This window comes from Theobroma cacao, chromosome 3 (genome assembly GCF_000208745.1).
Source record: "Theobroma cacao cultivar B97-61/B2 chromosome 3, Criollo_cocoa_genome_V2, whole genome shotgun sequence".
In the NCBI taxonomy this organism is placed as follows: domain Eukaryota; kingdom Viridiplantae; phylum Streptophyta; class Magnoliopsida; order Malvales; family Malvaceae; genus Theobroma; species Theobroma cacao.
Genome location: NC_030852.1, coordinates 26863396 through 26888144, shown reverse-complemented (window position 1 = coordinate 26888144; position 24749 = coordinate 26863396). Strand labels below are relative to the sequence as shown.

Sequence of the window (24749 nt, the reverse complement as noted above, 5' to 3'; positions counted from 1 at the left end):
TTGTTTATAGTTTGTTGGTTGTTTTTTCTGCTCATTTTGTGCTTTAATTTCTTCTTTTTTTGGTGGATACAACTTTTTATATTTATTTATGTTTCTAAATTGTAAACTATTGGGGTTGGCATTGGTATACCTATTTCTATTTGAATTTTTAGATGATTTGTCAACAAGTTTATTATATGCTTTAACACAATATTGTATATTTACTGTTTTTTTTCATAAAATATTGTTAATATCACTGCCAATATTTACCTATATATTATTATTAAATATTATCTTATTACTCAATTCAAAGATAAAATATATTATCAAATTATCTAATTATTTAAATTAATTTTTAAACTATACATGTCAAACAATAACTTTCGCAGCATAGCACGGGTTAGTGACTAGTTTTACGTTATTACCATTAACTCAAGAAGATTACAAAGACAAAAAGTCGACCTAGCCATCCACGTTGTCAATTTTAGGGTAAGTGGAAAAGTGTTTTTCTCTGTCCGAAACTTCTAAAGAAATTCAGTTTGACTCTTCTGCTAGGTAATCTTTTAATTATTGCCTACTTCCAAAGAAATTGAATTTGTTCAGAACTCTCCTTCCGTTTCAATTTCACTCTCCAATTAGGAAATCTTTTAATTATTGCGTATAAAAAGTCGTGGAAACTCTAGGGTTCTCCATCTTTTTTTCTTTGGAATATATATATTTTTTTTGTCTTCTAGACCAGAAGCAGAAGCATCTTGCATGGTACGTTTTTTTTGTTATTCATCTTTTTTTGTTTACTTTTTAATTAATTTTTTTGAATGTTATTCTCTTCTGGTCTAAGAACACAGATTAGTTTTTGAGGTTTTTGCGACTCGATTGGTTGCTTTGACGGTCTGCCGTATGTTTGGTTTGTGATGTCCTGGAATCGTTTATTTTGTGATTCTGGTGCCTTTTGCCTGTTGAGTGTTTGTTATATTCTGCCGGTTATGTTGTGGTTGATTGTGATAAGTTGATGTGTTGATGGTTTCGTGGTTGTCTCCAAGTGGTTGACAAATTCTTTTGTGCTGAAATTTTGGATGTCGGGTTTTGTTTGTACAGTAATTGTATAATTTTTTATTTTATTCCCCAGGTCGTTCAATCTTCTATTGTATTCTCTTGTTTTTATTGCCTTTTATGTGACAATCCTCGTTGCGTTGCTTTGAGTAAATTATGGAGTTTGCTTGTTTATGGCTTTGATAATCGTCACTTCTAAAGATAAAAAAGAATAACATTGTGGAAGTTTATTGAATTCAAATTAACAATGGTGCTAACTAGGTTCTTGCAATTTGTTTTCTTAAAATTTGTAGTTTTGTTTTCAGAATTGAGTTTCCTAAGACTTTGATAACTAATACATGCGCAATTAATTTCAGAATTTATCATGGTTGGTGTAATTTTATGTCGAAGGCATTGTGGATTTCCATCAAAATTCAAGCGACCAGGAGTCTCTCCCGTTCGTAAGTATCCTTTGGAATTTACCACTGCTGGCTGCCCTGTTTTAAGAAAGTATCCTCCTCCAAAAATTCGGAAAGGGCTTCTTGTCATACGGAATTTCCTGTCAAGCCGAATGCTCTGGCTGCGTTGAGAAACCAAACGCCTTCTGATTCTGATCCTCCAAAACTTCAGAAAGGGCGTCTTGTCCTACGGAATTTTCCTGTCAAGCCGAATGCTCCTGCTGTGTTGAGAAACCAAATGCCTTTTGATTCCGAGGACCGTCATTCAGCTTATGGGATCCCTATGGCAGATTGCGAGCAATTGGATGCTTCTAATGCAACTAATGTTCATGCATGCAGGGATACTAAACAGTACGACTTCTCATTAGTTAGGAACTCCAAGCCATTGTATGTTCCTAATTCAACTAATGTTCGTGATATTCATGCGTGCATAGAACCTAAACAAGGTCATGTGTCAATGGTTGATAAAGATTGCAAACCAATGGATGTTTCCATTGCAACTAATGTTTTTGCATGCAGTGATGTTAAAGAATCCAGCCCATCAATGGTGGTTGCGGATGAGCAATACGGGGTGGATAACTATCAAGGAGTTTTAAAGGATGATGAGGGAGATGAAGTCCCATCTAGTGCTAAACAAGCGAGTTTATCAAAGGTTGTTTGGAATGAGCAATGTCTGAATGTTGACTTTAGTGATGAGGAGTGCGAGGAAGACTTAATGGAGGCATATAATTCCCAAGTAATTGTTAGCGAGGACTTGGCGGTCACTGACAACAAGGAGTTGAGAATTGCTTCGGAGAAGGTTAAGGAGGTTATACATCTTTTTAGAGAGATTTACCTTAAGCTCTCACAAGAAAGTGATGGAAAACAAAAACAAATTCTTCCTCTACTAGCAGCTTCGCATCTTCTAAAGCAGCAAAAGTGGATCAACATGCATAAGCGGTTAGGTCCTATACCAGGAGTTAAAGTAGGTGACTATTTTTCTTGGAGGGCTGAATTGAATATAATTGGCCTCCACCGTCAACATATGTGTGGCATAGATTATATGGAGTTGGATGGGAGAATACTAGCTACAAGCATTGTGGACTCTGGTCGATACGACAATGTTGTGGAGTCAAATGATGAACAAGAATTTCCAAATGTCCTAATTTATTCAGGGCAAGGAGAAAATCTGAAGTTTCGAAGTAGGAAACTTGTAAATGACCAAAAACTTGAAGGAGGAAACCTTGCATTGAAGAATAGTGCGGAAACAAAAACCCCGATAAGGGTTATTCGTAAGTTTTGCTTTAAAGGTGCTAGTAGTAAGATTGTTGACTGTAAGTATGTTTATGATGGGTTGTACTTTGTGGATGGTTATCGAGAAGAAAAAGCATCATCACGTAAGCTTGTTTTTAAGTTTGTTCTAAAGAGATTTCCAGGGCAACCAAAACTTTGGGCAAAAATTGGTTCGGAAAGAACATGTTTGTATGAATGATATTTCTTAAGGTGCAGAGGGGATACCCATTCGTGCAATGAATGCGTTGGATGATGAGAAGCCCCCACTTTTTAACTATGTCACCAATGTAACATATCCCATATCCTACCATCCTTCCATGTCGAGTGGTGGTTGTGATTGGAGTGATGGATGCTTTGATTCTGAGGATTGCCCTTGCGTTGTAAAAAATGATAGAGAAATTCCATGCAATTATGAAGATTGCATTATGATGGAGAAGCCTTTTATCATCGATTGTGGACTTTCTTGTAAGTGCTTCACTTCTTGCATTAATAGAGTAAGTCAACGGGGAATTCGTTTTTCTTTAGAAGTTTTTAAGACTAAAACAAAAGGATGGGGTGTTAGATCATGATCTTTTATCCCATGTGGAAGTTTTATTTGTGAGTATATAGGTGAAATCCTTCCTGATAAGGAAGTTGAACAAAGGATAGGTAAGGATGAGTATTTGTTGATATAAGAAATAACTATGGTGCCTTATCACACTCATATGAGGTAAATGAATGTTTCACGATTGATGCTGCTCAGTTTAGGAATGTGGAACGATTTATTAATCATAGTTGCTCTCTTAATCTTTTTGCTCAAAATGTATTCTTTGATCACAATAGTAGCAGTTTGCCCCATAATATGTTGTTTGCTATGGAAGACATATCTCCTTTAAAGGAGTTAACCTATGATTATGATTATAGGATAGATGGAGTTTGTGATGTAAATGGTGATATCTAGATGAAGACTTGTTATTGTGGTTTTGAGGAATGCGCGGTATTAATGAAGATGTATTCTTATAAATTTATAAGCTGTTCGATTGAGTTTTAATGTTTAGTTTGGTTTTTTTTCAATTTATTTATTTTTTAAAAGCAAAAATCAGATTGAAGGTGGTGTGAACTTTTATATTTTCAGTATCACTCTAATACATAATCAATGTGGGATTCATAGCTTCCCTATTGAGGATCATGATACCTTTCCTTACTGTTCGTTGAGAGTTTCTCTTTAATATGAGACTTTGTGGCTCTATTGCTGGGAGCATGGGATTCACATTCATGCGAGAATCGTGACATCTTCTACTACTTTAATAAGGGTCCACTATCTTCAGTGGCACATTGTTAGTACTCAGAGTCTGTTCTAATATCAATTGCCATGGTCCATATCAATTTTTGTAAGGTATTATCCACTTTGACCCATTAGCCTCACTGTTGTTTCACAAAAAGCGCCTCATAAGTTAAAAGTGGTATGAACTCTTAGGTTCCTAGTATCATTCTAGTATATAACCGATGTAGTATTTATGATTCCCCTCTCTAGGACCATGATATGCTCCTTTACTCCTTTTTGAGAGTTTCTCTCCTCCCTTACTCCTTGTTAGGAGTTTCTCTTCAATGTGAAACTAAGTGACTTTACCTGCCTCTTAAAAAAAAAGTCAAGAAATATCTCTGCATTTAGATATTAATTAAAGGTTTTCTCTTTTTTTTTATTAAAAAATAATTTTAATGTCAAATACATCGTTTTTTCTTTTTTTCTTAAAGAATTGAAGCATTATGGTCCAATTGTTATTGAAGCATTATGGTCCAATTGTTATTGAAGTATTATGATCCGATTACTTCTTAGATCAACAAAAGTCTAATATTATTATTAAAGAAAATTGAGAGAAATGATCTTTCTTGATAAAAATATTTTAAAAATAACTATTAAAATAAATTTAACTATTTTTAGTCATATTTAGTCAGAACTTGACGAAAATACCCTTTAAACTATATCAAGTAAATTAAACTATTCATCACAATTTTTTCCTATTTCTTTCCATTGTGTTTTGAATTTCTCTCTCACCATCCCAATCTCTCAAATTTTATCGATTTTTCTGTTTGGCATTCGTTTGCTATGCTTTCGATTTCTCTCTCTCGCTTTTTCATATTTATCTTTCTTACGCTTTTAAGACACCAAGTAATGACTTTGACGTGCTTTAGTGGGTGGCTGTTTGAAAAATTCGATTTTTAGGTATTTTAGATAAAACTAAAACGATAGAAATAATCACAAATGTATGAAATAGTTTTTAATTGAATCAATTCGGGACCTAGATACCAATAAACTTAAAATTTTGAAATTTATAAATTTAGGTTTTTAAAGAATTTTTTTTTCATTTTTAGTCAAAAGTAGGTGTTTTAGATAAAAAAATATTTGTATTTTGATTTATGAAAACATGTTAAAAACACTTTAATCTGTGTCAAATTGTCAAAAAAAATAAAAAAAAGAAAAAAGTTGAGACTATTTGAAGTTTTGATTCGTAAGTAATAACAACATTTTAAGTATTAAAGTGTAACAAAATGTTTTTAAATATGTCGTGTAACAACAATATTTTTTCAACATGGCGTGTAACAACAATATTTTTTTTTTCAACATGGCGTGTAACAACCTTTTTTAACCATGACGTGTAATATATTTTTGTACATGACGTGTAACAACAATATTTTTTTTCAACATGGCGTGTAACAACCTAACTATGACTTGTCACAGGTTTTTGTACATGACGTGTCACAGGTGTTTATACATGGGGTGTAACACGCTAACCATGGCTTATCACAGGTTTTTGTATATGGCGTGTAATATCATAGCGTGTAACTTCATTAAGGGTAATTTTGTTCAACTTGACTAAAAATAGTTAAAATTATAAAGAGAACTATTTTTAAAAATATCTTATATTTAAGGACTATTTTTTAAAATGTCCTTTATTATTACCATACAAAGTTTGAGAGCGATTCTGTTTCTATATGGATTTTTTTTATTTTAACATTTAAAATCGTATATAGATTCGAAGTAGATTTATTCTGCTTTTGTTTATTAGGAAATTAAAGATGTCATAAATGCTTTTTATAATAATTTTAATTAAGATTAGAACTTATATAATTTATTTTGTCAAACAACTTATCAATAGTTTTAACTTAATTTTAAAAATTATTATTTTTCATAAAAATTTCATAATAACTTTTAAACTAAACATGCAAAAAAGTTACGCGAAATAGACACTTAGTCAAATATATATTCAGTGGCATAGTATTGTTGCAAGCCTTGTGCAATGAATAGTGTTAAATTATAAATGATCTCATCATATATCATAATTTGTCTCTGACTTAATTAGTATTTGCATAAATATTATACTTTCAAAATAGAATCACAATTTGAATATATTTAGATGAGTTATTAAGATTCAAATTCAAGCTAATGAAACAGAATTTCGTAATTCTCTTAAAAACCAAAGTGATTGTTCGAATTTAAATAATGGCAAGTCGATCAATCTCCACCGTTGAATGAGAACAAAGTTTCATTCATTACAATGCCATTAGATGAAACTTTGAAGATCTCATATCTCTGTTGACTTAATTTTAGAGAGAAAAAAAATTATATAAAAACTTTAAATGTGGAATCAACTTATTATCACATGTTATAAGATTACAAATTTAACAGAAATTAATTAATTTTTAATTATAATTAATTTGATGGTGCCGGTAGGCAGGGAGAGTACGCCCGCAGCAAAACGGAGCATTGCCAGCAAAGTTGAGGAGCATGAATAATTTGACTTATCGCAGTGGAGTTGCGTGTTTATTATGTTAATAAAGCTTGTCTTATTTGATTTGCTTGCATTGTACTTTTTCCCTTTAGGTTTCTCACCCCCAGTTGATGATCAAATTTTGGTATACGTACATTGGGGTAGTCTACAAGGAAGAAAGAAAAATATGGTGCAATAATTAGTTTGGTGGTTAACCAATTTGATCCTAACAAAACCAAACTCTATATTCCAACTAAAATATATTTCATGATCCATCATAATCGAGCTTGAATTTCTCAATGAAAGAAGGTGAGCATTCCCTTTGATTCTGGGTTTTGCTATTATCTTTTCAGTTTACCAAGCAACTAGCTTAAATTTTTTGATGTGGGCAATGACATTTGTTTGTAAATATTAAATTATATAAGTATTTAAGGGAACGTGCCATTGATATGATGATCACATTCCTAATTTTCTAAAGGCTGAAAGATCTGTGTAAATATTGGAAATCGTCATGTATTTCTATGCATAGAGACAATTAATTTCTATATTAAGGAGGGGGAATTAATAAGGTAGAATTATATACTTAAAATGCTTTGCCAAAATAAGAAGAAAATTTGGGAAAAAAAAAAGGTGGAAAGCAACCATTAATGAAACAAAGGGACTGTACCAGACAGATACTTTTGGAGAAATAAAAAAAAAAATAGGCTGGATTGTTTGAGAATTCAATGAGATTGCAATTCTTGCAAGGAAAAGCTGTCTTTCCTTAAAGTAATTAATTAGCAAATATAGCCAAAAAGTCTGCCACACGAGTGTGTGTAGTAATGGGATCACACAAAAGGAAGAAAGCTGGCAAGTCTGGATATTTTTATTGTGATGAGAAGTCTCCATTTCACTAAGAGAACAGATCAAAAATTTTAAAGAGAATTTTACTAGAAATCACAGCATGTCCTCATTTTCCTCTTCTTTAAATGGAAGTCAAATAATTACACCATAAACTGGAGTCGATCTTAGATCAGATCTGGAAGCGGTGCTATTAGGGACCCATGTCCATTTTTTAAATGTTAGATCACCGCTTAGATAATTCCAGCTAAGATCTCCAGAGTATAAACCAGATTCATGCCAAAATTCATGTGAGTTTGTTCTTAGCTTTTGGCTCCTGCTTTAACCAGTTACGAGCCTAAATTCAGAATCATGTATAATGTTCGTTAGTTTTATGGAAACAGTGAAGTAGTAAGAAAGGGATCACAAAAAGATGGTCAATGCATGCCCTACCAAAAGGCACCATCTCTTTTCTTTTACCTTTTTTTTAGTTGTTGGAAAGAAACATTGCAGCGGAAGGCACTTAAAATCATGCTACTATCATCGACATAAAAATTTACCTTCCCCAAAAGTTGCTTGATGAGAAAACTCAACATCCCATTGCCCATGGAGTACAGACTATCACATCTTTTCTTCTTTTAGAAGTCAAGTTATTGCCTCTAATTGCCCACCTGTACTTTGGTCGTGACTACTCATGAGGATTAGGAGTGCTAAATTCATTCATAAGAAAAGAAACCTCTCATTATGGGTTATAGCAAGCCCCAAAATACACTCCATGGGGAATGAAGGAATCCAGTTAAAAAGACAAAAATTATACAATTTCAATCCAATCCAGATGGAGAATGCTAACTTTTGGGAACAGTTTATTTATATACACACGTTTTATATTGCAGAAGAACACTATTCCCATTTTCTTAATGATGATATTACAGCTTTTAGCATTTTGATTCAAGAGTGGTTAGACAGATCAGTAGATGTTATAAGTCATATGACTTCATTTCGGGTTCGGACAATGATATTAGGAAAACAAAAAAGCTGAAAAAATCCCAGCTGGAAGGACATGCCAGACATTGTTTGCGAAGGCAAAAGACATACATGTCAATTTGGTTCCAACTCATTAACGACTAAAGTTTTCCTACTAACATGTATGTTCTCCCCTATTTAAGCCCACGAGGGAATGAAACAGCAAGAAAAAAACACAAAACCTTTGAAATTATGTAACTCCTCTCCGCACAAGCAAAAGCAAACTACAAAAGCTGTGTCTTACAAGACACAGCTAGCTAACACAAAGAAAAACAAACTCAACAAAGAAACCAACCCACCAAACAAATGGCAGAAGCAGAGACCACCAACAACCTCGAGAGAGAAACTGTTCCTAAGGTCATAACTTTCCTCTCCTCTCTGCTGCAAAGAGTAGCTGAGTCTAATGACCATATCCGCCGGCTTCAGTCCCAGAAGATCTCGGTTTTCCATGGCCTTACCAGGCCTACCATATCCATTAGAAGCTACCTTGAGAGGATCTTTAAGTACGCAAACTGCAGCCCGTCCTGTTTCGTGGTGGCCTATGTTTATCTTGATCGGTTTGTGCAGATGCAGCCGTCTTTGCCTATCAATTCTTTCAATGTGCATAGGCTGCTTATAACCAGTGTTTTGGTTTCTGCCAAGTTCATGGATGACATGTAAGTTCTTCTTTGCTTAAAACTTATGATTCTTGGATATTTGTATCTGGGGATTTCTGAGCTCCATTGAATTTTATCTGGGTTTCAAAGCTGCCATCTTCATGAACAAATGGTCTTTCTTTTTAACTCCTTGTTTGTTCATGAGTTGAATTTAGTGTCTTTCTCTTTCATAATTAGGCTTCGACATATATATATATAAAAAATCTCTTCAACCAATTGAGTTCTCTTAGGTTCTTGATTGAGAGTTCAATACTTTCTGGAATAAAACCTTTTCTATATGTCTATGATCCTCAATTTTCAACTTCAAAATTCATCTGAATCTCAATGTTTGCTGAAAAGTCTAACTTTGATTCATCTGTACTGATATTTCCCCACTTTCCTTCCTGGAAGATTTTAGAAAATAATCTCCTTACAACCGAAATCGACCAAGCACATTAAAGCGACACAGTTTTTAAAACCAAGTACAGCCATGTGAAAAACCATCGTCTCTGACCAGACAGCCCTACCTTAAATGTGCTGGTGTTGTCCCTGTCTATCAAGGCACGCCTGTAAATTCCCATAAAAATACAATATAATTGTAAGAATGGCAGAGGATGTCATTATTAGACCTAATGGCCGCTCAATCAGGATCATGCATTCTGTTAAAAAAGCAAATTATCCACTTGGCTGGTGTTCAGTGTTTAATTATTGGCTCAAGCCCCTCCTGACTTCACAAGCAATCATAGCAGTTGTTTGACTGTCATTTTTTACAATTGCAGTAACTGTCTTTTTAACTTTACTCATAAGTAATAAGCTAACACTGGAAATTTCCCTTTTGTATGGGCAACAAAATCTAAAATTGACATAAGTTCTCGTCTTTTCTGTTCTTTCCTTTCTTTTTCTCCAAAGAAAATAAAACCAATACTAATCATTTTTAAGACTGGCCAACTATTGTACCTAAATGCTTTGACTTGATTAAACGCCTTTATATTTTTACCATTCCGATTAATCATTAACTATTTTTCATCTTTGATTGGGTTTTTCAGTTATTACAACAATGCCTACTATGCCAAAGTGGGAGGAATCAGCACAGTAGAGATGAACCTTCTTGAATTGGACTTCTTATTTGGTTTGGGCTTCCAATTGAATGTGACACCTTCCGACTTCCATACCTACTGTTCTTTTCTCCAAAGAGAAATGTGGATGCAATCCCCTCTACAGCATTTGGCAGAACCTTCTCTAAACATTGGGAGACCCCTAAAGATCCACTGCTGTTTCAACGAAGATGAATCCACCCATCAGCAACAATTAGCCGTTTAAGCATTGTTTTCTGGTGGATTATTAGGAACACTGGACCAGTGATTTTGTCTATTTAAACCCCAAAGGAAGATGTTGGCTCAACCTCTAATGGGCTTTGACATTGTGTAAAGCACATTCATTTCAGAACTGCAAGTCAAAAATCTCATTTGGCTTTCGTTCCCATGTGTCGATGTGCTGTAAGGACATGCCCAAGCTCATTGTTCTTGGGTTTATCATAGTTACTCATCCAACAATTTTCCTCCCTTTTTTTTTTTAACTTTAGTGCTACCTGTTTTTGTTTTTTCTTTGTACCCAACTTTGATAGTGGAATGGTATGCATGTACAGATGAGCGTTTTCTCTTTACAGTCTGGCTAACATGATCTTGCCATAGATTGTTTTATTGGGTCACTCAGTTTTACTCCCTGGTGCCAACCATGCAAAGAACAAACCATAAATTATTACTCTAAAAAGCATCATTATCGGTTGAAAGAAAGCAGATTAATGTCTTCTTTGGGTTCAATGTTGCATTGCAAAAATATCTACTTCGAAAATGTAAAGTAGTAGACTTGCAATGTGGCCAGCGCATCAGCTGGATTCATGCTCTTTAGGGAAGTGTAGGGGGTGGTTCTTGTAATAAAGAGAGAAAGCGTTGCAAATAAGTAAAAAAATGCACCAGAGACAACGAAAAGGAAAATCAAAGTAATTTTTAAAGTATTAAGTGTAGTAACAGGTAGAAAAGAACGAAAAGAGAATAAATGTTCTGAGTTAGAATAGAGAGAAGCTTTGAGTGAGAGTCAGGTAATTCTGAAAGTCTCTCACTTGAATTGTGAAGTCTTTATATATAGTACCACAAGTTACGGTTATAAGAAAAAACTTTAATACACATAATAAATGATATTATTGAGGAGAGTTTTAACGTTAGGTAATCGTTATTAAGAGTTAATGTCGAGAAACGATCAGAAACTCATTATGTGACTATTGAAGTAATTATATGTAATAAGACTTGTTCTCAAATAGGAGCTAATAAAGAAGAGTTGTATATAAACAGGTATAAGAGAAGAAGTTGTACGTGAATAAGTACAAAAGAAAAAGTTATACACGAACAAGTATAAGAGAATAAGATAAAAGTAGAAAACACTTGTACTTCAGAAAAAGATTAAGAGAGAGACCTCTTAATTACCTTCATATCCCAGTCATCAAACCAAACTCTCTGAAGTATCTCAATAGTAACCCATGAACCTTACCATTTATTCCGAATTACTTTCACTGTCATTTGTGTTGTTATTTTGCATGAAGTAGTTGTTTACTTGTATTAATTGTTTCACATGAAGTAATACTTCACTTATTCTAATTGTTCCATGTGAAACACTAATTCACTTCTTTTAGTTATTCTGCGTGATGTAATATTTTAGTTGTAATGATTGTTTTCATTATTTTTAATATAATATTACGTGATAAAAATTTTTTTTTAAAAATAACTATTAACCAAAATCGATTATCTTTAGGAACAGGTTGAAAGTTAATCTTCAACGTTTGGTGTCTGAAATCTGAATCATACTATTTCAAGGAATGCGGGAGCTTGTCGTGGTTAAGTAAAACATTGCACCCCCCGCCCCCCACCCTGGGCTGAGGCTTCTAATCAATTCGGCAGACTGCTGTGTTTGGGTGGGCTGGAAAAGAGCAAGATCAGATAAATTCAACCTATAACCTTTTACTTTTGGGTCCAGGACTTTCAGGTATAGGTCAGGCCGGATTTCTCACACATGTTTTTTTTTTGGGCCAATTAACAAGCACTTTCCTTTACAGTTTTCCAAATGTGGATTTCTTTTTTGGATTAAGTTATTAATTTGTTTTTAAGGGAAATTCAAACATATATAGTTAGTATTATAAATATATTTTTCAATAAATTAAACTCATAATATGTAGTTAGTATTATAAATATATTTTACAATAAATTAAATTCTTAAATGACTCAAATCAAGAAAAAATAAAAATAAATATTTAACTCAAACTAATTAACAAATTGAATTCAAATAGTTAACAAGCCAATTTTAAATAGCTCAGAAATAGTTAAACTTTCACTAAATACTCAATCACATTTATCAAATTACTCGAATTTTATGGTAAAACATGTAATTGACTTGAATTGATTGAAAATTTGTGAATGTGGTAATATTATTTGTTCATGTAATTTAAGCATAATATTCAAAAAAGTTCAAAAATTATTCAAGAAAATTTAAATAAATTTTTATTTTTTGTGTTAAATCAAGCTCTATAATTTTATTTTGAATCAAATAAAATTTTATAATTAATATTAACTAATTATCATTAATCAATATATCCATGTCATAATGTCATATTAATATATGACATCATCATCTATTATAATTGAAAATATATTTTAACTAAATCAACCATTTATTATAAGAGTTTATTTGATTTAATATAAATATATAAAAACTTATTTAACTAAAAATAAAATTATAAAGATATATTAAACATAATAAAAAATAAAAAAATTTAAATTTTTTTAAATATTATGTCTATTAGTTATTTTACTAAAAATTTTGTTTTCTTACTATAAGAAATTATGTAGATTAACACCTGAGAGCTAAAGCAAAGTAGTGGAGAAAGAAAATGGCCGCAACAGCCACAAGCACATCCCTCCATTGTTACCCTTCATAAGAATCCCTCTCATTCAGTTCCATAACGAAAACCCACAACTTGAAATTCACCAAAACCTCATTCAGCCCCTATTCTCATCGTCTTCGCGTTGCCATAAGAGCTTCTTCTTCTGCAGCCCTCAATGACCCTCCTCTTCCAACACTAAACAATCTCAATCATCAACTTCGGGTCCGGATCCTCTCTGAATCTCTCCACTACATCCAGATATTCACGGGCAAGACCATCGCCGTCAAATACAGCGCCGCCGCCATCGGCCTCCTCCCCATCCTCGTCCACAGCTGCGGTCCTTCTCAATCAGCTTAACATCCCCTCTCAGTTCCGTGAAGGCCTTCGTGTAACCGACGCCAGGACCATGGAAGTTTCCATTGTCCTCGTCTGCAAGGTTAACAAGGACCTCGTCTCTCGTATCAACTTCGCCGGAGCCACCGCTGTGGGCCTTCCGGTAATGACGGCGGTCTTTTGACTGCCCTGCCCAGCCCAAACGCCGCCCAGTTAGGATTTGTCGGAGAAGTTGCCAGAGTCGACCCAACAGTCCTGCAACCGCTTGGGGACATCGGACACATCCTGGTGATTGCTTCAGTGGCGACGGATGAGTTTGGGCAGCCTTCCAACATTGCGGACACGGTAGCTGGAGACGTGGCGCGGCGTTGGGGGAGGAGAAGCTGATTCTGTTGACTGACGTGGCGGGGATTTTGAGAGACCGAGAGGATCCTGGGAGCTTGGTGAAATAGATTGATATAAAGGGAGTGAAGAAGATGACTGAGGAACGGAAGGTTGGTGGTGGGATGATTCCAAAGGTGAATTGTTGTATTCGATCGCTTGCTCAAGAGGTCACCACTGCTAGCATTGTCGATGGTCGTGTTGAGCACTCGTTACTTCATGAGGTTTATGACCGATGAAGGCGCTGGCACCATGATCGCTGGTTAACTTATAACTCTACTCCTTTTGTAACTCTTTCTATTTATTGCAGTGCAATTGCAATTCCGAGTTACTCATTGATTTTCCCATTAAAAAAAAAAAAGTATAATTTAATGAGTGAAAGAAAATATAATTAATATTCATACCGTCAAACTCCTTCTGTTTTAACAAGGTATCATAGCCGTTGATCACTCATCATCGCTTATTCCAAAAGTTGTACAATTTATCAAGCGGTTAATATTCATTAGGAATGATTCGATTTTAGTACGTCAACAACACGTGATAATCAACGTAGCAAGACACGTTGTTAATGTTATAGTAAGTGCAAAAGTGTTTGTCTCCGCCTAAAAATCCGAGGCCTTCAGAAATTGAATTCTTTCAGAACTTTCCTTCCATATTAGCTTTATTGCCTATAAAAAGTCGTGGAAAATCTAGGGTTTTCCATCTTTTTTCTTTGGAATGTATTATTGTTTTCTAGAGCGGCAGCAGAAGCGTCTTGCGCGGTACCTTTTTTTACTTCGTCTTTTTTGTTTTCTTTTAAACAAATTTTATTGTATGCTATTCTCTTCTGGTCTAAGAACTCAGATTAGTTGGGGGAAAGTTAGTGTTTCCTTTGCAATATCAAGGTTCATAGTGATGATAGTTTTAAGGGGGCTTTCACTCTTCTATTGTATGCTCTTGTTTGTATTTACTATTATATCTTTGCCCTCTTATGTGACAATCCTCGTTGAGTTGCTTTGAGTTAATTCCGGAGTTTGATTGTTTATGGCTTTGATGATTGTCACTTTTAAAGGTAAAAAGGAGTAAAATTGTGGAAGTTTATTGAATTCAAATTAACAATGGCAGTTTGGTTCTTGCAATTTGTTTTCTTAAAAATTGTGGTTTTGTTTTCGGAATTGAGTTTCCTAAGGCTTTGATAACTAATATATATGCAATTATATCAGAATTTATCATGTTTGATGTAATTTCAAGTCGAAGGCATAATGGATATTCGTCAAAATTTAAGCGACCAGGAGTCTCTGCCGTTCGTCACTATCCTAGAGACTGTGGATTGTTGTTGCCCGAACTGGACCCAAGAAAAGGACAAGAAGAGATTACTAAGGTCCATCCTTTGGAAATTGCTGCTGCTAGCCGCCCTGTTTTAAGAAAGTATCCTCCTCCAAAAATTCGGAAAGGGCATCTTGTCATACGGAATTTTCCTTTCAAGTCGAATGCTCCTGCTGCGTTGAGAAACCAAATGCCTTCTGATTCTGAGGACAGTCATTCATCTTTTGGGATCCCTATGGCAGATTGTGATCAATCGGATGCTTCTAAAGCAACTGATGTTCATACATGCAGGGATGCTAAACAGTATGACTTCTCAGTTGTTAGGAACTCCAAGCCATGGTATGTTCCTAATTCAACAAATGTTCATGACGCTCATGTGTGCGTAGAACCTAAACAAAACAATGTGTCAATGGTTGATAAGGATTGCAAACCAATGGACGTTTCCTTTGCAACTAATGTTTTTGCATGTAGAGATGTTAAAGATTTCAGCCCATCAATGGTGGTTGGGGATGAGCAATATGAGGTAGATAGCTATCGAGTAGTTGTAAAGGACGAGGAGGAAGGAGACGAAGTCCCATCTATTCCCAAACAAGCGAGCTTATCGAAGGGTGTTGGGGATGAGCAATATGAGGTGGATAGCTATCGAGTAGTTGTAAAGGACGAGGAGGAAGGAGACGAAGTCCCATCTATTCCCAAACAAGCGAGCTTATCGAAGGGTGTTGGGGATGAGCAATGTTCGAATGTTCACTTTAGTGATGAAGAGTGTGAGAAAGCCTTATTGGAGGTGTATAGTTCTCAAGTAGTTATTAGCGAAGACTTGGTGGTCACTGATAACAAGGAGTTGGGAATTTCTTCGAACAAGGTTAAAGAGGTTTTACATCTTTTTCAAGAGGTTTACCTTAAGCTCTCACAAGAAAGTGGTAGGAAACGAAAAGAAAGTCTTCCTCTACTTGCAGCTTCACATCTTCTAAAGCAGCAAAAGTGGATCAATATGGGTAAACGATTAGGTCCTATACCAGGAATTGAAATAGGTGACTATTTTGATTGGAGGGCTGAATTGAATGTAATTGGCCTCCATCGCCAATATGTTTGTGGCATCGATTATATGGAGTTGGATGGGAGAATACTAGCTACAAGCATTGTGGACTCTGGTCGATATGACAATATTGTGGAGTCAAATGATGAACAGGAGTTTCCAGATGTCCTAATTTATTCAGGGCAAGGTGAAAATCCGAAGGTTCAAAGTAGGAAATTTGTATATGATCAAAAACTTAAAGGAGGAAACCTTGCATTGAAGAATAGTTCGGAAACAAAAACCCCGATAAGGGTTATTCGTAAGGTTTCCTTTAAAGGTGCTAGTAGTAAGATTGTTGAACAAAAGTTTGTTTATGATGGGTTGTACTTTGTGGATTGTTATCGGGAAGAAAGAGCATCATCGGGTAAGCTTGTTTTTAAGTTTGTACTAAAGAGATTTCCAGGGCAACCAAAACTTAAGTGGGCAAAATTGATACGGAAAGAACATGTTTGTATGAATGATATTTCTCACGGTAAAGAGAAGATACCCATTCGTGCAATGAATGCATTGGATGATGAAAAGCCCCCACTCTTTAATTATGTCACCAATGTAACGTATCCCGAATCCTATCATCCTTCCATGTCGAGTGGTGGTTGTGATTGTATTGATGGATGTTCAGATTCTGTGGATTGCCCTTGTGTCATAAAAAATGGTGGAGAAATTCCATACAATTATGAAGAGTGCATTATGATGGAGAAGCCTATTATCATCGAGTGTGGACCTTCTTGTAAGTGCTTTACTTCTTGCATTAATAGAGTAAGTCAACGGGGAATTCGTTTTCCGTTAGAAGTTTTTAAGACTAAAACAAAAGGATGGGGTGTTAGATCACGATCTTTTATACCGTGTGGAAGTTTTATTTGTGAGTATATAGGTGAAATCCTTCCAGATAAGGAAGTTGAACAAAGGATAGGTAAGGATGAGTATTTGTTTGATATAGGACATAACTATGGTGTCTTATCACACTCATCTGAAGTAAATGAATGTTTCACAATTGATGCTGCTCAGTTTGGGAATGTGGGTCGATTTATCAATCATAGTTGCTCTCCCAATCTTTTTGCTCAAAATGTACTCTTTGATCACAATGATAGCAGTTTGCCCCACATTATGTTATTTGCTATGGAAGACATACCTCCCTTGAAGGAGTTAACCTATGATTATAATTATAGGATAGGTGGAGTTTGTGATGTAAATGGTGATATCAAGATGAAGACTTGTTTTTGTGGTTCAAAGGAATGTACCGGGCGGATGTATTAATGAAGATGTATTCTTATAAATTTATAAGTTGTTCATTTGAGTTTTAGCCAAATATATTTTCAGTTGCATAGTATTGTTGCAAGGCTTGTGCAATGAATAGTATTAATTTTTGTTTTGTTAAATGTGCTAGGACCTTTTGATCAGGCTGATGTTGATATCGTATCTTATAAAGTGTATCATATGATGCATGATATGTATCTAGATATGGTTAAATCACCATGTATGGTCGAATCATTATAAGTTTAATCGCAATCAAGTATTAAATTTTTATTTTTGAGTTGAAACATGAGTTTAGATTTTAATTACATAGTTATAATATGATAAGTAATACGTACGATACATAATAGGTAATATACAATACGATATTAATAGAAAATGATATGTATTTATAGTTATATTAGATTTGATCAAATATAAAATTGAATTAAATATCAAAAGCATTTTATATGATTCGTAATGCGTAATTTACGATAGTATGACGTATGGTATGATACGGTTGATAATTTTTTAATAAACTTAATTTTAATTAATTATTAAAAATTTTAATTTTTTTATTTTTTTAAGTTGAAACATGAAAAGTTATATTTTATGAGTTTCAATCTTTAGATTTTAAACCAAAAAAATACTAATAAAATCGAATTCCCTTTTAATTTTAACATGATAAATGTTTTTTAATTTTTAATTAATAAATTAATATGAAAAAATGTATATTTTGTTTAAAAATCTATATTATTAAGGAAAATGTTGAAAGTTTAAATTAAAACAATAATCTTTTTAATTTAAAAAAAATAATCTTTTTAATTTACGTCCTATAATCTTCAATTCTGTTAAAAAATATAATATTTTTCAATTTTTCTTCATTTTATATGTATAAATATTATTTATAATTAATTTTAAAATTTTCTATCATATCTTGCGATAAGACTCGATACTAGAAAATAAAATTTCAAATACACGATGCGTTTCTCGATTTAACAACTTTGTGCAAAAATAAGAAAAGGGTCAATTTCTGAATTCCAGCGATAACTCAAACAAATAATCAAGTGAGCATATAGAACTAAAAAAGATCATTTTTTACTNAATTTATTTTTTATTTTTAATTAATAAAATAATATAAAATATATATTTTATTTAAAAATATATATTATTTAAGAATATGTTAACAGTTTAAATTAAAAAATAATTATCTCATTATACTTCAACTCTATTAATAAATATAATGTTTTTTGAAAAATTTATTTTTACATGTATAAATGTTATTTATAATTAATTTTAAAAATTTTAACGTATTCAAAAATAAAAATTTGATATACGATAAACATTTTGATGTAATAATTATGGTGTTAATTATGCTAAAGGTTGATACGCTGATGTAGCAATGGTCAAATGATAATAAAGTTCTTGACTAATGTGAATTGAACAACATTGAAGATATGATTGTAAAGTGAAATTTTTTAGTTTTTAAATAGAAACATTGCATTTAATGCCACCAATTGACAAAAAAAAAATTTGACATATCATCTTTTGGTTATAATTACACACGAGCTCATTTGTTTTCTAAATGAACACTTCGTTCTAAATGTATAAATGATATTAGTATTTAAATATGAAATGTCTAAAATGTTTTTATTTTTTTAATACTATTTTTCTTTCTTTTAGACTAATCGGTAATGTTTCCTCACCCAATCGGTCACCCGTGGCTAAATCTATTCGTAGAATGTCAGATTTAGTCAAATCTCCTTAAACGAGCACTAGATCTGAGAAGTACTAGGAAGCACCACGATGGGTGCTCCCCAAAGAAGTGTCAATCTCTCGCTCCCTAGTAAGAGCACGATCTAGCTGACTCTGACAATCTTCGGCTAGGAATATCTAGCTGCAGGGTGGCTGGTTGGTAGAAGGTAGGTAGAGTTTTTTTTTTTTTTTGAAAAATTATAGTTTGGTAATTTTTAAATTTAATGAAGAGTAAAATTATTCTTTCAATATTATCATATAATCAAATTAATGAAAACAATAACAATTGATTAACGCTTAAATTTATGTGTCTAGTGAAAAATATTCTTTTGAGGCGGATTGTATATTTCGAAAACTAATAAATTCTTGGGAAATTTTAACTAAAACTCAAAGTGTTAAAATATTTTACTAGCTAAATACCAAACTGAGACTAAACATTTAGGCACTTTTTCAATTAAGGCACAAATGTTTCAATTGTAACAATCAATGACTAAATATTTTCGATTCTTTACAATTAAGGGTTAAGTTGACAAGTGGATGAAACGTGTATCACACATGATAAAAAATCGCTTTGAAAATTTAGTTGTTATATGTCATATTGAAAAATATAGTTGTTATACGTCATGTTGAAAAATGTAGTTATGACACATCATGTTGAAGATTTAATTATTATACGTTATATTGAAAATTTAGTTATTATATGCTATGTTGAAAAATTTAATTGTTACATGTTATGTTGAAAATTTAATTATTACACGTCATGTTAAAAAATTTAATTTTTACATATTATGTTGAAGATTTAATTGCCACATGTTATATTGAAAATTTAATTATTACACGTCAAGTTAAAAAATTTAATTCTTACACGTCATATTGAAAATTTAGTTATAAATATCATATTAAAAAATGTAATTATTACATGCCATATTGAAAAATATAATTATTACATATTGTGTTAATAATTTAGTTGTTGCATGCTATGTTTAAAAATTTAATTGTTACACTCCATAATGAAAAAATTATTACACACTATGTCATAATTTAAACCTTTTTGATTTACAGAAAAGATTTTCTAAGAAACCTACCATTCCTAATCTTACCCTTTTGTATCTCACCTTAGCCCTTATACTTAATATATTACAAATCAGTTCATTATTTATTATAAAAAGATTTAATCCCTTAATTTTATATAAGATTTTCGCCTGGTGAACGCAAAATGCTGGTTCAATCTTTGATACGTAGTGAATTCATTAATTTATGTTTATGTTATCACGAAATAGACATTGATGTATTTTTTGAGATAAAGACTTACTCGAAATTAAATTTGGAAATAAAAATTAAAAGATTGAATGACTTTATTATATAGATAAAGTATTCAAAATTTCAAAAACATTGAACACGTCTCCATACTTTATTTAAACAGGCATATTTATTGAAAATTTTCATTGTTCAATAAAACATTGATCAAATTTCATGGATAGATGCTATTTTCAATTAAATTATTGCACTCACTTCACTGCCCAGTCCAGATGCTTTACTGTGTCTTGGCGCAAAACTCCTACAACTACAGGAATGAATGTTTTGTGAATTATAAGCAAAAGCAGGTCCTTTTGTTGCTTTAGCTAGTCCTCAATTTGTTTAAAGTGTATAGCCATTGAGAAGTAAAAGAGTGAAAAATGTAGAAGAAATAACAGTTCAATAGGTTATGTTTTGTTAATAATTATAAGCAGGTGAAGGATTGAAAACTGTTAGACATGGCCTTTTCTCCCTGCATAGTGGAGAACTCTTACAGTTGTAGCTCAGGTGGCTGAACATGAAATCCATTACCAAGACAACCAGGCAAATAGAAGAAACACTCACTATACCCAGTACATAAAGATCGTTTTAACGTAAAAAAAACTAACATCGTAATATTGTACGAAGCAGATTCAAACTATATATCGTACTTTCACACCATGTCTTTTATAACTACATACTAACCATACTGTCCTAGCAAGTACTCCGGCCTTCGTTTTAGCCATGGTGGTTCCTGTTACTTGACGGCCAGGTGTTGCTGTTGCCGCTTCCGCTTGAACCGCCGCTTCCTCCACCATAGCCGCTGCCACCAGAATTGCCTTGTCCACTTCCAGCCCCATAGCCTCCACCATGAGCACCATCGCCTCCAGACCCATAACCGTACCCGGAGCCTGATCCAGTCCCGGAACCAAACCCAAATCCATAACCCCTCCCGAATCCATTAGGTGACCGGCCCGAGCCGGAGCCATAACCCCATCCACCTCCAGGGCTTGAACCCCAGCCCCAACTATAGTCCCAGTTAGGCCCATGGCCTGAACCGCTATCGCCATTGATGTCCCCGCTTGGGGCATTGGGCTCCGTAGACATTTCGGAAGCGGTCAGCTTTTTCCTGTCACCACGAGCACCAGTTATATTAAAAGCGGACAACAAGAAGATAAGGTAGACGGTGAAATGGAGAAAGTTAAGCTGCATTTTCTTCTCCATGATATATTTGGAGTTGTAAGCTTTTTGCAGACCAAGTTGGGATTGTGTGTGAAATCTGGCTTGCGTCAAGATTTGGTGCATGCTAGTGGGTATTTATAATGGGGGTGATTGAGATATAAGGCCACTTGTGATGGCATTTACTTTTTATATAGGTGCACATGTCCAAGTGTTAAAAATTTACCCACATAGCAGCACTACCACGCCTGAATCGCACCACCGCCCTTTCAACTAAATTAAACATGATGGTATGTGTTCATGCCTTCATGCCTAACCAAACGAAGGAAATGGAAACAAAGTTTAAGCCACAAGTTTGTACTTTGGATTATCAAAATTTAATAAATGGACCCTATCAACAAGTCATGATTATGTCTGTGTTTTGACTGATAAGCTTGAGTCCTAAACTTTCAACCCGCATTCAATCTTTCTGCTAACCATTAAGTTTAAAACATCTAATTGGTTTTTTTAACTACAAGAAGGTTTTAGTCTTTTCTTTGTTTACATTTTTTCTTATGCAAGACATCTACCAAGTTCCAAGAGAACATAAGCAGAGTGGATTTAGAAACTTCAAACCCATGCAGTCTCTGCTGCCTTTTAGTTACACCAAAGCAAAGATTAACATATATAGACGCTGTTAATTAATTGTAAGTAATTCATTATGTCATAATAATAATAATTGTTAAAATATTCTTGATACTCTCATTGCAAAGGCAAAAAGTAGATATTTCGGCCACTTGAGAAGATATTTTAGGCTTTGGTTTCATGGATGTATATAGCAGGGATCGGATCGAGGCATGGCTGATGGAATGGGGAGGTGGTACACGCACATTTGAGTGGCAGAAGCTTTAACCGGCCATAGCCACCTTGGACACGTGGGGACGTAAGCGATGCATGCCAAGTAGCGTGGATCCGAGCTCTCTCTTTCTACCCATGATAATGGGTACTATAGTAGTTGTTAGTTGCTTCAGGAAAAGTACCCTTTATGCTTGTGGTGTGCTGTGGTGGAGGATAACAACTTTTGACTTCCACATTTTCGAATTTATGTAAGGGATCTAAAACTTTTGATCCCTTCACGAAAGTGACATGATCTTGACACGTGAGCATATCTTTTAATGCTCTTCCAGTTCCATTCTTCCTTGTTCCCTATGGAGTTCCGGGGGGTGTTTAGTGTTTAGCAACAGGGGATGGAGGGTGTTTTTGCATTTGCAATAGTGGGAAAGAAAAAATGAATCTGAGGGGCTTGTGTTTTTGGACCACATTACACTTCACATACGCCTTTGAGTACCCACCCAAAGAGTGTGCAACAACATCGTAGGATCATCATAGGCATGAAAAGATAAAAAGGGACTCTCTGGTTTACACTCTTGTGCTTCTTTCAACTCATGAAAGGTATAGTTCAATCAGAACAACGTTTGCCAGGTAAGATTTTTTAAATTTTGGCATAACTTGCCAGAGGAGAAGCACAAACATAACCGACTTAAGAACAAACGAATCAAACGTATTGATCTGGTAAGCATATAAACACAACAATGTAGTATTATGATCATAATCTTTTAGCTTAATGAATGAGCACATCCTAAAATTAAATATCATACTTAGTATCTCAAAGATGATTATGTATTACACTATTAGATATTTGTTCACAAACGATTGCTTATATCCAGTAATCTTAAAAGGAAAGCAAGTTGGAGTGGAAAGGAAAGATTGATTTCAGGGTTTTCAGCCTGCAGCTAGACATTGGCATGGCAAACCCTTCAAAGTGGAAAGGATTGGCGAGGGACCTAAACTTGATTTGGGACCTGTCTAGAATCTAGGCTACGAGCTGGAGCCACAAACAGAATTATTTTCCATTTTCTGGGCCATCTGAATGAGGAAAACTCAGTTGAACCTTTAATCCAGGAGGAAAGGGAGCAAGGCCCCAGGAGGTTCAACTTGTAAACTTGAGCTTCAACTGGCTGAATCCGTGTGGGCGCACAATGCTTGCTTTGATTGACTCATGCTGGGGTCGGACCACCTCACATGCAGTATCCCATTTCCCAATCCAAGTTGCCTCTCAAATTGGACCCAATTCCCACAAGTTCAACGCGATATATGAGTACCCCTTTGGCCCAATTCTGGGTTCTCTAGTTAAATAATTTTCTTTCAGGTCAATATTACTGTGTTCCCTTCCTCACATGGTGCAGTATCGACCCATCACTGAAACAATCAGATAGATGTATTTGATTCGATGCTGAAACACTTTTCATGAGATAGACATTTGGGAGCCTTTTAGTAGTATCTTTTTGCTTTGATAAAGGATAATTCTTTTCCATCTATATACGCACAAAATATGCCGAACTGCTTTGTACCTGAAAACTTGATAACATCAAGGCTTAGGTAACTTGAACAGGCATGACTGTATGAAGTTTAACGACTGATTTCATTTCTTTACTTGTTTGAGTAGCTAAATCAGTTCCTCTTTTTGCATTAAGTCAATTACGGAGGGGAGCCAGTTAGGCACACCAAACTCATCATTTGGGCGAAGATAACATCATCAACATGCAAGGTTAGTGGATGGCATTTCCGTGGAAAGCAGATTTGGATCGTCATCTGCAAAGAAAACTAGCACCTAGAATATTTCAAGTCTCTATTTCAATTTAGAGGATACGTAGTATAAGGTATTACAAAATAGAAATTATGTGTTAATATAGTATAATATTTTTTTTTGTTAAATATAAATAATTAGTTGATATTAATTTTTGAAAATTTCAATTTAAGTTGGTCTTGACTTAAACTCAATCTTATTCTCTTTTTTTTTTTTCTCATAATACACACATCCATGTAATGATAATTTTGTTTTATAAAAAAAATCTTACAAGTTGAGAATAGTATAAATACTTCAATAATCAATCTCACTTTAATATTTTCTTGAGACTGTAACACACAATGAATGTACAAAGATTAATCTGTATAAAACACTTTGTAGAACTTGTTCATAGTGCAGCAAATTGAAATCATAAGTGTCAATCTGAAGTTAATTTGCAGACGAAACAGGCTTATTTGTGCACAAGAGTTGTGAATAAATGAAACAAAATTCGCCTATCCCATATTGATGAATCAGATAGCAAAGATGAAATTCCAAAATTATTTGCTGTGAATCTAGCAGGTATTAAAAAAATTCCGTTGCCGGGACTTGAACCCGGGTCTTTCGGGTGAGAGCCGAATATCCTAACCAACTAGACTACAACGGATTACCCATCAAGACTCTAAAATCAATTTTTATTTTTAATTAAAGTTTAC

General features: G+C 34.0%; 4 protein-coding genes, 1 non-coding gene and 1 pseudogene across 5 annotated transcripts; 4 read left to right on the top strand and 2 right to left on the bottom strand.

The window, feature by feature from the left end:
* LOC18605264 (histone-lysine N-methyltransferase, H3 lysine-9 specific SUVH5) lies at positions 507–3677 on the top strand. Its single transcript, XM_018116696.1, has 2 exons — positions 507–534; positions 1386–3677. The coding sequence occupies exon 2, from the start codon at positions 1705–1707 to the stop codon at positions 2935–2937; it is 1233 nt and encodes a 410-aa protein (XP_017972185.1). The 5' UTR covers positions 507–534; positions 1386–1704; the 3' UTR covers positions 2938–3677.
* LOC18605263 (cyclin-U4-1) lies at positions 8467–10632 on the top strand. Its single transcript, XM_007038180.2, has 2 exons — positions 8467–8985; positions 10011–10632. The coding sequence occupies exons 1-2, from the start codon at positions 8636–8638 to the stop codon at positions 10282–10284; spliced, it is 624 nt and encodes a 207-aa protein (XP_007038242.2). The 5' UTR covers positions 8467–8635; the 3' UTR covers positions 10285–10632.
* Positions 12823–13940, top strand: LOC18605262 (annotated as a pseudogene).
* On the top strand, positions 14235–17359 carry LOC18605261 (histone-lysine N-methyltransferase, H3 lysine-9 specific SUVH5). Its single transcript, XM_018116885.1, has 2 exons — positions 14235–14370; positions 14812–17359. Exon 2 carries the CDS (start codon positions 14820–14822, stop codon positions 17241–17243), a length of 2424 nt encoding a protein of 807 aa, XP_017972374.1. The 5' UTR covers positions 14235–14370; positions 14812–14819; the 3' UTR covers positions 17244–17359.
* On the bottom strand, positions 20663–21552 carry LOC18605260 (glycine-rich protein DOT1). Its single transcript, XM_007038177.2, has one exon. The coding sequence runs from the start codon at positions 21471–21473 to the stop codon at positions 20988–20990; it is 486 nt and encodes a 161-aa protein (XP_007038239.2). The 5' UTR covers positions 21474–21552; the 3' UTR covers positions 20663–20987.
* TRNAE-CUC lies at positions 24628–24700 on the bottom strand. The gene has a single exon. It is a non-coding gene; the product is annotated as a tRNA-Glu (tRNA).